This window comes from Cibotium barometz, chromosome 34 (assembly GCF_041138505.1).
Source record: "Cibotium barometz isolate CiBa-2024 chromosome 34, ASM4113850v1, whole genome shotgun sequence".
Classification (NCBI taxonomy): domain Eukaryota; kingdom Viridiplantae; phylum Streptophyta; class Polypodiopsida; order Cyatheales; family Cibotiaceae; genus Cibotium; species Cibotium barometz.
In genome coordinates, this window is record NC_141079.1 from 33,403,032 (window position 1) to 33,415,305 (window position 12,274).

Sequence of the window (12,274 nt, forward strand, 5' to 3'; positions counted from 1 at the left end):
ATCTAGATGCCTTGGTTGTTGCTTCTAGCCTACTATGATTTGCAGTCCCTGTCTTGAATTCCCATGAATGAGCCTTGACCTTCCTTTATATAGGGATCTAATGGCAGGTTATATGCAAGCCGCTACCAGTTTTTAGGTCGCAAAATATCAGCCAAAATGTCATTTAACAAGTTCATATTGTGCCCAACAACTGCCCTATGCATTGGGACACACCTTGCGCGATTGCCCAATTTGGTGGGCAATGCTACTAAATTGAATCACACTCACCCTTGAATACTTAAGAGGTAGCTACAAGGAACAAGAATGTGTATGTGCAACTTTGCTTGGATATGCACATAACATGCCCTCTTGCTATACATGTAGCACTTCGGGACATGGTGTACCCTTGCTCCATGCTCCTTTGCTTGTCTTTTGGTCTTGTTCAATGGTCACTGCTGCATTGAGTAATTTGTGATTGTACGCTTGTCTCAGTCAAAGATAAAATCTAGCATCTAGCTACACTTTATGACACCCTCATTCTATTTAAAGTGATTACTAATTGCTTCCAAGGTAAGCTATGAACTAAGCATGTTTAAAGCTTAGATTAGAGTTGTTTAATGATGATCATCCTCTTCTAATAAAAAACCCATGAATTTTTCTCTAAGGAAGGGGGCTTTTAATAGGCCAAGTAATCCTTATGCAAGCCCAAGTAGCCTTGTGCCAAGTGGCTCCATTCCATAGTTAATTTGTGGGCTCAACTAGGTAATGGCAGGCTGGATCTTGATGTTGAGTTTGGATGATTCACAACTAGTTAAAATGGTGTCTACATTAGTTAATTGTGTGCTATGGTATGCTAGACTAAGGCTTATCAATTTGCATGGGCCTGCATATACTAAAGATAACTCTTAGAGATTGTACGGTGGCATCTCATTGTTTAAAAACAACTTACTACTTGGTTTTTCAGCTTTCCACTTAACAAATCCATCTTTGGTTTTTCATAAAACCATGGTTTTGGAACCTTAGTCCATTTAACCTTAGGAGATTTTATCAATTAATGTGCACACTCCTTGCCTAAGGTGAGTCTTTAATCATTTTATTAGGCGTAATCATTATATTTTATGTCAGATATTTACACTAGGGTATGTTGAACTCATTTTTGGGATCTTTTTAAAAATTCCCTTATCTTCATTTATTACTCATTGCTATCATGGTTGCACACACGTGTGCACATTGGCAAACAATGCTCTTATTTAAATTTTTTTGAGATTAAGAATCTTGGTACTCTTAGTATCACTAAGTTTTATACACTATATTTATTTTAAAAATATTATACCTCAATTACCGATAATTTTTATCATTTATTCCTATTCTCTCTACAACATGTCACAAAATGTATTTATGCCAAAACATAATTTACGTTTTTGGATATTCTCTCTTTAAGTTGCTTCCCCTCTTTATTACCAATACTTGTCTGCATATTACCATGCAAATACTAGACTTTCAATGTTACCAAATGTTATGTGGTAAATGTGATGGCATGTTAGTTTAGGAATGCCATCCTTGTATGTGATGCCATATTATTTCAAGAATGCCGTCAAAGTATTCCCAATAGAGACTATTAAAGGTAAAATAGTCGTTGTGATTGCATGCTTTCATTAGTTGTTTTCATGGATGCTTGTTTGTAGTAGTCGTGTGAAAATTCATATCACATCTCACTTTGGTGTGAAAGGCTTGGTAAAACCCTTTCATAAAGAGGATAAGAAAATACCATTTTGAGATGAGAGTTTCTACATTTTCATTCTTTTTTACATTTTCAACATAAAGATGTGCTGTCAACAGTTAATAGAAGGAGATTTCTCACGATCCTCTCTTTATTTTGTAGGTCTTGGAATGTGATTCGGACTCTCAACAACTTGAATGGTTGGCAATATGTGGTTGGGAAACACTTATAGACGTGGATGCCATTATTTGTCTGCGCTCTCTCAAGGGGCTTCAGATTCGCAATTGGGGGAGCCTCCAGTCGCTACCGGAAGGAGTAGCAAGCCTGACGGGCTTGACGAGCCTCGGCTTGTCTGGGTGCGGGAGCCTCCAGTCGCTACCGGAAGGAGTAGCAAGCCTGACGGGCTTGACGAGCCTCCGCTTGTCTGGGTGCAGGAGCCTCCAGTCGCTACCGGAAGGAGTAGCAAGCCTGACGGGCTTGACGAGCCTCCGCTTGTCTGGGTGCAGGAGCCTCCAGTCGCTACCGGAAGGAGTAGCAAGCCTGACGGGCTTGACGAGCCTCGGCTTGTTTGGGTGCGAAAGCCTCCAGTCGCTACCGGAAGGAGTAGCAAGCCTGACGGGCTTGACGAGCCTCGACTTGTTTGGGTGCAGGAGCCTCCAGTCGCTACCGGAAGGAGTAGCAAGCCTGACGGGCTTGACGAGCCTCGGCTTGTTTGGGTGCGAAAGCCTCCAGTCGCTACCGGAAGGAGTAGCAAGCCTGACGGGCTTGACGAGCCTCGGCTTGTCTGGGAGCTTCCAGTCGCTACCGGAAGGAGTAGCAAGCCTGACGGGCTTGACGAGCCTCCGCTTGCTTGTGTGCAGGAGCCTCCAGTCGCTACCGGAAGGAGTAGCAAGCCTGACGGGCTTGACGAGCCTCGGCTTGCTTGCGTGCAGGAGCCTCCAGTCGCTACCGGAAGGAGTAGCAAGCCTGACGGGCTTGACGAGCCTCGACTTGTCTTGGTGTGGGAGCCTCCGGTCACTGCCTAGAAATATAGCAAGCCTCACTGGGCTGGTGGAGCTCGGCCTGGTGGGTTGTTGCGGCATACAAGCACTGCCGCATGGCATGTTTGGACAGCTACCATGCCTGCAGGAGCTAGGTTTGGATAGCTGTTACCTTCCTCGAAGAACTCTGGTACGCCCACGTCTCACAGCTGCGTCTTCGAGCAGCAGCCCAATATTCCTTGGAGCAGCAGCACACAAAATTGGGCAACGCCCACTCTATTTTACACACCTCTTCTCCTTGCCAGATCAAATCTCCAACAAGCTGACGACCCTCACTTTGCAATTTTGTTCCGTCGAAGTGGAGGCTTTGCCGAGCCAACTCTGTCAACTGACTGGGCTGAGGGATCTGAGGCTATTGTTTCGGGGCTGTTCTCGCCTTCCAGAAGATATCGTTCACTGCACCAGCCTGACGACACTGTGGCTAATTGGCGGTCGTGTCCAAAATTTACCTTCACGATTGTCTCGATTGGAGGGTTTGGAAGACATCAGGATTTATTGAATTGAGGTATTCACACGTGCGGTTGCGACAATAAATAAATAATGAAGTGTGTCGCTTTTGTTTGCAAAGAAACTGATGTACCACACATTTTCTGATGCAGCTGCTCATGGTGCAGCAAACAGCGCTTTTACATGACATCTTATATGCAGATCCTAGTAAAGCAAAGTTATAAAGCAAAGTTTTGTGATCAAGTACTTCTTCAAACCGGCTTCTCTGCTAGATCTGTTCTAAGACCATACACTATTTAAATTTTGCAAAGATTATTAAGCATCTTTTACGTTCTTGGCTTAATTTTGCAAAGATTATTCAGCATCCTACGTTTTTGGCTTTTCTTCTTAATATATTGCAAAGATTATATTAAGCATCCTACATTGTTCAATGCTCCTTGGATTTGAGAATGGAAATTGATTGGCCGTTACCATCCTAGGGTAACCATGTACACCCATCCCCATACCACCACGAGAAATCAAATATAGCTCCTTCCCCATGTTTAAGACGTTTTGCTCCAATTTTTCACTCTAGTTTTATGCCTTGCCTTCAATGTGAAAGTGAAAAACATGTTAGTATTGAGTTGCTCACAATTGTCTAGTACATCCATGTAAACATTATAGCCATAGTTCTTTGATTTTTGTCTTTCAAATATGAGCGAATTCATCAAAGCAATTAGAGTTGTAGAGGAGCAAATTGGGAATGATGGGCATGGAAGTATATAACATGTATATCTATTTTGGTGCTTTTTCTAATTTGAACAAGGGCCTTGTGGTCGTCCCACATAGCCACTACAAAACTATTCAGCATCACCTTTATTCCCATTAGATATTTGTGTACCTAAAAAGACGTGCAAATCAACTCACTTGGGGATGTAGGATCTGATGTCAATCAACTTTGAAATACTATACAAACCATCTCTCAAATCTTAAAGCAAGAAGCTTTTGAATCATTTGAATGGGCTAAAGAGGAAAAGAGCTTGTATTCTTCTTGTTCATTTTGTTGTATTGAGCTACCCATGATAAATGCATTAATTCAAAAACTTTTATATTGAGTGTAAACTTTTATATTCTTACCTGCTTCGTGTGCAGGATAGTAGAGGAACGAAAATTAAATTATGAATTAACGTAAATGCTTGAATAAAAGAAGGTTAGCTAGAACACATGGTAGAAACTAAATTAGAAGTCATGATAGTCATCAATATAGAATTGTAGTGTAATGTAATCATTGTCTTGTACTCTCTTTTACTTAACCATGGCCATCCCATTGTTTTAGCCACCATAGTTGAATCCTAACCCCAATCCTAAAATGTGAACAAATAATAAGTTTCTTTAATTTACTAAAATCCAATTTGTATTACAAAAGGATGAGAAAATATAGTTTATGAATAATGGATAGTTGTACCTTGGGAAATTGGGTTTGTAGATGACCTTTTATAATAATGGACAAAAATACTGACTCCTTGCTCCTTCAAAACTCTACGAATTTCTCTATAGATCCCAAGACTTGTGCAAACTTTAATAATCCACCTCTTGCAGCTCAAATGATTGCTTTGAACCTTGATAATCTAACCTAGATTCACTTTGGCACTTATTAATTATAAACTAAGAAAAAGGGTACTCTCCTAGCTTAATGAAAAGATTGTGAATTTCTCATGGAAAGGGAAAGAGGGGGGGGACTCTTTATATATTTGAAAGTGATGAATGTATGCCTCTCATGCACTATTAGTCTTGTCAACTCAGAAGTCCATCATATCTTTATGCAACTTTACTTGAATCTTCATGCATCTATCCATTTTCTCATGCTCTCAAGTACTTTACATGCATCCACCCATACATATAGTTAACTAACACGTCTATGCACACGTTTAGAGTTATCTATTAGTTCACTATGCTTAACTCCACATTAATTATTATTTTTCCTTCCAAAAGTTAGCCCTAAGCAATTCATACTCACCTTTCAAACTTATACTACTATAATCTTTCATCCATTCACCCTTGAATTTAATTAAATTACACTCTATTCACATCCTTTGCTAAGGGTAATGCGTAAATGTTTTATTTTATATTTTTACAAATAATTCTTATTATTTAATTGTACTCTATTCACATCCTTTACCAAGGGTAATGCACAAATATGTTATTTTATCTTTCAATGGATAATTATTATTATTTATTTTTAAAAATAATTATTTTTATTTATTTTAAAAATGATTTTTATGATTTTCTTTATTTAATTTAATCCCAATGTGCAGGGAGTGTAGGTCCACATCGGGAAACCAAAACTTAAATTTAACACATGGCATCTCGACTATTAGTATTAAATTATGTTTTCTAACCTCAATAAATATTTTTTATTTAAAAGTGCCCATATCAAAATATCATCTTCTCTCACTAGAAATATACATCCAAAATAAATTCCTCAACTATATTAGGATAAGGGGAAGAGGGATCTTACACTCTCCCCCACTTGAAGATCCGAAATTTCCTCATCTTGCAAATTGGGGATAATATCACCTCAACTCTTCCTCTTTCTCCCAATTAGCATCCTCAACTGAGAAAAACTTTCATATGATTAAATATTCTTTTAAGATATTGTTCCTAAGGGGCTTTTCTTTGCTGCCCAAAACTGTTATAGTTCCAATTTCATGACCTTGACCAGGAAAGGTGACGTGCTCGTCATCCAATATATGACTTAGATGTGCAACATACTTCTTCAATAATCTGAAGTGAAAGACATTGTGAATCTTTAAGTATGGAGGGAGAAAAATTTTGTAAGCTTGATCTTTAAGTCTCTTCTTATAATCAGGCATGGTCCATAATATTTGGGTGATAGCTTCTTGTACTTTCCACCTTCGATCGTATATGAAGAAAGACCATATCACCTTCATCAAACTCTCTGATAGTTCACTTTAGATCAGCATAATGCTCTTGAATAGCTTTGATATCCTTCTTTATAGTCTTCATTTGATGATCCATTTTGTCTAATATTTGCTTCATCATTTTCACTCTGATTAATGTGTTGGACCAATTCAATGGCATTATATAATTTCTCTGTAAAGTGCCTTAAATGTACTCATCTCTATGCTACGATAAGCAAATTCTACCAGATGTACATAATTCTTCATCTTCTAGGTTCTCATCCACAAAACGCTCAAAGTATATCTTTGATCACTTGGATATGTCTGGTCATTAGTTTTCATATGGTAGATAGTTCTAAGATCTAGAGAAGTACCCATAACTTTAAATAATGCAGTCCGAAAGTGGGATGTGAACTTAGCATCTCGATCACATTGACTATTCTTTTAGGTGCAATCCATGAAGTCTGAATATTTCCTTCAAGAAGGCTTCAGTAACATCAAGAGTATTATATGGCTTTTTCAATGGAATCAGATGAACAACCTTAGTCAAGCGATCTACCCACGATTATATCTTGCATTAATTAAAGGAAATCCAGTAATGAAATCCATACTTATACACTCCTACTTCATCTACGGGTTATGTGAAGGGTTCAAGTCTCCTGGCATTTTTTATCCTTTTGGCAGACAAACAGTTTCAGTGGGTAAAGGATTTGAAATCACGTTTACCACGAGTAAGGAGGCCTTCTTGCTAAGTGCTTTAGATCATCTCTTTTCTTCCCGATGTATAATCCTCAAGCATGTGCATCCATCTTCTTTGCTTCATGTTAAGATCATTCTGAGTGAAAATACATTTTAAGCTCTTATGATCTATAACTAAGGTGATTTTTTATCTGAGAAGATTGCTCTTCTTAGTGAAAAGTTAATGCTTTTTGAGGACTTCCAAGACTTTATCACATGCTTCTCATGATTCATAACATTCTTGGAGTAAACCAGAATATCATCAAAGCAGACTAAAACAAAATCATCCAGATGCTCTGTAAATATTTCTTACATCAATAAATTAAAGATATCAAGGGTATTAATTAATTTGAATGGCATTATTGTGAACTCAGAATGTCCCTATTGGTGTTAAAAGCCATCTTAGGAATATCCTGCTTCTTAATTCTGATCTCATAATATCCTGATTTTAAGTCAATATTTATGAATATCAGGGCTCCATACAAATGGTCTAACAACTCATCTATCCTATATTTTTTCTTAATGATAAGTCAATATTCAACCCTCAATAATCAATGCATTATCTGAGAGTTCCATCCGTCTTTGTCTGGAAAAGAATTGGCACATCCTAAGGGGATACATTGGGTCAAACAAAGCGTTGATCCCAAAGTTTCCTCAACTATTCCTTGGGTCCAATTGCTTTTGGAATGGCCATCTTATAAGCTCTTTTTGTAGTTGGATGAGCTCTAGTAGGTATCAACCATATCTCATGATCAACTTCACAAGTCAAAGACATTTTAGATAAATCTTTAGGAAATATGCTAGCATACTCACTCAACCATTCTGGTTTCTTTGTATTTGACTCTACCTAGAGGATTGAGCTTGACAATCTAGATTGCTTGTGTCTTCCTAAGTTCCTTCAATAACTTGGATGCCTTTATAAGTTCTAGGGTAGGGGCTCCAATTACTCCAATCCCATTAGGGCCAAAAACGGCTAGAAAAGGGCTGTTTGTTAATCCAAGGATTAAGAAATTGTCCAATTGTGAATTGACACGTATACAAAAGTATGGCATTCTTGTCTCCTCCAAATGTCTTCCTAACGGTTCTATTTTAGTGGCGAACGGCTAAAACGGCTAAATTTAGACGTTTCCGATGGCTAACATTAAAGTTTGGGTCCAAAATAGTGACATCTTGTTCCATTTTTTATTTTAAAAAATTCAAGCATTAAAGATACGAAATCCTCTTTCCAGGCCTTGAAAACAACGCTATTAATGACAAAACATCGGACGTCTACTTTCCGCCTTCCTTTCATTTTGGCATATGGTTTATTCTTTCTTCTTTGCACTTTCAAAAGATTCCCTATTCAAAAGACTACTATTCAAAAGATTTACTATTTTGCTCTTATCTGTGATCTTCTATGGCGTCCTCACGTCGTCCTTCTCATAATATTACTTCTTGTGATTTTCATAACACGAGAGAAGATGGTGTTTGGAAACCCATGTCTTTTCGTGTGAATGATTGGGTAACAATGCTTCCCTCTTGCAAAGGTGCCCACAGGGTGAAAAGAACCAAGCGAAATGAAGTGAAATCCCATTGGAAAGGTCGTGTTCTTGCATTCAAAGTGACCGACAATGGCTGGCTTGCAAAAGTTCAACATGTCTACATGGCCAAAGACATGGTGTTGAACTTGGATGAACATCCAATTCTCCATTCTTACTGTAATTCAACAAACCTTTATCTATTTGACACAACACAATATTTCTCTTTCTGATATATTTATTGTTTGTTTCATTTCAGTTATCTTTCCGTCAACAGCTGTGGAGTGGCAGCCTGTTGAGAGCTTAAGTGGCACATTCAAGGCAATTCACAAGGGGATTGCAGATGTCATGTACGCAGACAAACCACCTTCATTTTACAAATCAGTGGATTTATTTGTGTATTTTGCAGAATACAGGGTTCCATCAAGAGAAGGTGTTCATGGAGAATTGTATGACATACCTATTCCCACAATAATGTCACTAGAATGGGATGTTCCTGATCCAAATACCATAACAAGCTTCAAATCCAAAATCAAAGATGATATTCTGAAAGCAATGTCTCCTGGAAGGATTTCAAGAAGGATTAAACTTCAATGGTTCTTGCCTATACATGTCTTTGTGGCATGTTTCAAAACAATGGAATTGGAGAGGACAAGAACGATGTGGCTTAATAGAAGACTATCTCTGACTGATCTGGACACTGTACTTGGAGAAGGATGGAGTACCAAGGAAACTTTTCATATGGGGGACAATATCAGTTGTAGAGTAAGCCCAAATTCTTTGTCCATCTCATACCAACTGTGTCGCCAATCCTTAGTTTTGGGCTATGACTATAGGAGATGGAAAAGCAAGCTTGGTAGTTGGGTCCCTTTGGACTCTGAAGAGAATTGTCCAGAGTTTGAATTTAACATCATAGTCCACCCATTCATAGATCCTAGGAAACTCATAGTAACATCAAACTGGCGACTACAACATGTAAGAGAGTCGCTTGAGTTTCTGGATGAAATATCACCTGAATATAGATTCAAAGTAGATGATATTGTTATCCGTATAAGGATGGAGAGTGTAACCTCATGCATCACATGTCTCCCCCCAAAAAAAGTTGTATTTGAGCCACTTGCAAGGGCAAGTTTTGTATAGTTGAAAATGATAATGTAATCAATATATTCTGCTAGATTTCGTCTCGTCTTATTCACAAAATTGGTTAACAAATTGTTCGCGACACAAAGAAAGGTTTAACAGATTGATATCAAATTATTGATACAGAATTTTACAGAAAATTAACCCAAAAATGTGTGTTCATATGGACAAAATGAACAAAACAAAATCCAATATGTGGAATCACTCTGCAAAATCAACTTTCCTTTTGGCATGAGATGACCCTGCATCTTTAGAGAATCTTTCTCTCTTCTGTTTGCTTCGATCAAATTTTGCTGATTGAGGTTCAAGTTCTGGAGTTTTCAGCACTTGAGGTGTTGGAGAGGAAGACTTTAGAGTGGATTCCCCTAATGGTGGTAAGTTGGGCTCCTCTTTGAGACCTTCACGTGTTGGCGAGGGAGATTTGGCAGTGGGGTCTGGTTTTGGAGAAGATTCTTTGGAGGTTGGCCTTGGAGACTTGGCAGTCTTCTTGGGGAACTTGAACAAGAAATTAAATGGAGAGCCAACATTTGCCCTCTTACTACCTTTGTTGGACAAACGACGCTTCTGAATTTTAAATTTCACTGGTGAGTGAAAAGGAAGACCTTTAGCAGCACTCCTCTCTTTGACAGGGGTCTTCTCTTTGATAGGTGTCTTCTCTTTAGCTGGAGAAGAGCTCTTCTCTTTGGAAGGAGGACTAGGGATCTTCTCTTTGATAGGTGTCTTCCTTTGAGCTGGTGAAGAGGTCATCTCTTTGGCAGGAGGGCTGGGGGTCTTCTCTTTAGCAAGTGGGCTAGGGCTCTTCTCTTTAACAGGAGGGGTAGGGATCTTCTCTGTAGCCTGAGGGATCTTTAATTTGGAATGGCTCCTCTCTTTAGAATGGCTCTTTTTCCCCTTGGAAGACTTGCTCTTGGAAGGGCTCTTCTTTCTCTTCTTCTTCTCTTTGGCAAAGGTCTTCTCCTTCTTGAATGAGTCATCCTTGTCTTTGCTATCCTTCTTCTCCCTTTTCCTTTTCTTTGAAGTTGTATCCTTGGATCCAGGTGGAAAGGGAGAATCAGGATCATATGGATTGATGGATCTGCTCAGAACCATGGACACTGACTTCTCCCTTACCCAACTTACCCAAGAATCTGTATACTCATGCAACTAAGACAAAAGAAAATAAGAAAGTAAGAAAACAGGTCACTCAATGTATTCACTAAATCAATCAATGGTTTTTATACATGAACTTACAGGAAGTGTTAACATTCTGAATCTTGACTCAAGAAATCTCCAAGCATTAGCAAGAACCATCCATCCACAAGATGTTGAGTCTTTCTGCAAGGGAACTTCCTGATTGAAGTACTTAAAATCTTCAAGTTTGTAGTCTACATAGGTAGAAGCTAGATAACTCAGGATAAGTTTGGCAGCACTGCAAACATCAAATTTTGAGGGTCAACCAAATAACTGAAATCATGCAAGAAATTTGAGGGTCAACACATGGCAAAATTGATTCTTACATTTTACTTCTCCCATGGATGGATGCCAAAGAGTTCATAAAGATCACATCTCTATCCAATAGATTGATAATAATAAGACTCCAATGGCCTCTGTGATAATATGAGTTCTGAAATTAGTAATGGATACTGTCATGTCTATAATAGGCAAAAGGTTATTGAGAATGAGTCTTACACTTCCACATAAGGGTACACAATGTAATTGCAGGTAAGCATATCAAAGTTTTTGAGAAAACTTGCAAGATCCCCTTGCCTATTGAAAAGGCACTGTGTTACAAGGGGATCAAGAATTGTCACTTGCACAGCCATTGATTCATGAAGATCCCTCATAAGACATCTGGATACACAAACAAAACATGTCAACAAAATATGGTTCCTGGGAAATTCATCAAGAAAACAAAAGCAAATCTCTACAAACCTCAGGCAGATGAAGAGGACTGTGTCAGATATCTCAATATTAGGATTCACCAGCATGCTTGTGTCCTCAGGGGCAATGTCACAATACACCTCATCCTCTCCAGGCATGGACACATCTACTATCATCTGACCTGTCACATTCTTATAAAGCTCTGAATTGGATGAATGGAGAATCTCAGCTTGCTGAGAAAGAAGTGCATCCTCTGAAATTTTCTCTTGCTCTCTCTCTTTTTCAACTTCTTCTTTGATATCCTGAGCTTTTCTTGTATCATAAGGATGAGAAATATCTTCAATAACAACAGACTGCTTGGGCTGCCTTGCTGGAGGGATATTAAGAATTTCAAAAGCTCTCATATCTTGACTTGGAATAGGCTCCAAAGCTTTGTCAAACTTATATCTAAGTCTGGACACCAGCACAAAATCTTTGCTCATAAGAGTGATCCTATGAGCAAATGCAGCAGCAATGTAGCCATCATTCATAAAGTCAATTAAAAAATCTTCTGCAGCCTCTTGAAGACACATGAGGGCCTGGGTTTCCCATCGAACTTTCTGAAGATATGTGTTTCTCATTTTACCAACCAACCTTTCTGATATGTCCCTGACAACCCGTGTAAATGGCAGTCGAGGGATGAGGAGACTTGTAGATTTCTGTGCTGCTCTTATCTCTCTTAAGGACTTCACCTGATAATTCAATCTCTTTCTTGCTGTTGCCCTCGCACGAGGCTTTGGAAGGGGCTTTTCCTGTTCGGAAGGACCTGGCTTGTCTTCAGGTTTTTCAGTCTCAACTGGTGGGTAAACTTTCCTTGCAGTCTGCTTCGTCCTTGCCATTGAAGCTAGAAAAGGAGACCAGATCAAGAAATTTGTACTATAGGACAAAATTATA

The 12,274-nt window shown here is 38.8% G+C and overlaps 1 protein-coding gene across 7 annotated transcripts in view; it reads left to right on the plus strand.

Annotated features, from left to right (window-relative positions):
- Positions 1-12,274, plus strand: part of LOC147618940 (putative disease resistance protein RPP1) — a 160,958-nt gene that overhangs the window by 18,317 nt on the left and 130,367 nt on the right. For 2 of the 7 annotated variants that reach the window (XM_086774105.1, XM_086774107.1), the window contains exon 7: positions 1,862-3,429. The exons of 3 other annotated variants lie outside the window; for them this stretch is intronic. In XM_086774105.1, the coding sequence (XP_086630231.1) occupies positions 1,862-3,238 (1,377 nt within the window). In that variant the 3' untranslated portion in view covers positions 3,239-3,429. Of the gene's footprint in view, positions 1-107; positions 183-1,861; positions 3,605-12,274 lie in introns of those variants that run through there. 2 more of the 7 variants (XM_086774106.1, XM_086774113.1) reach the window with 2 other exon arrangements.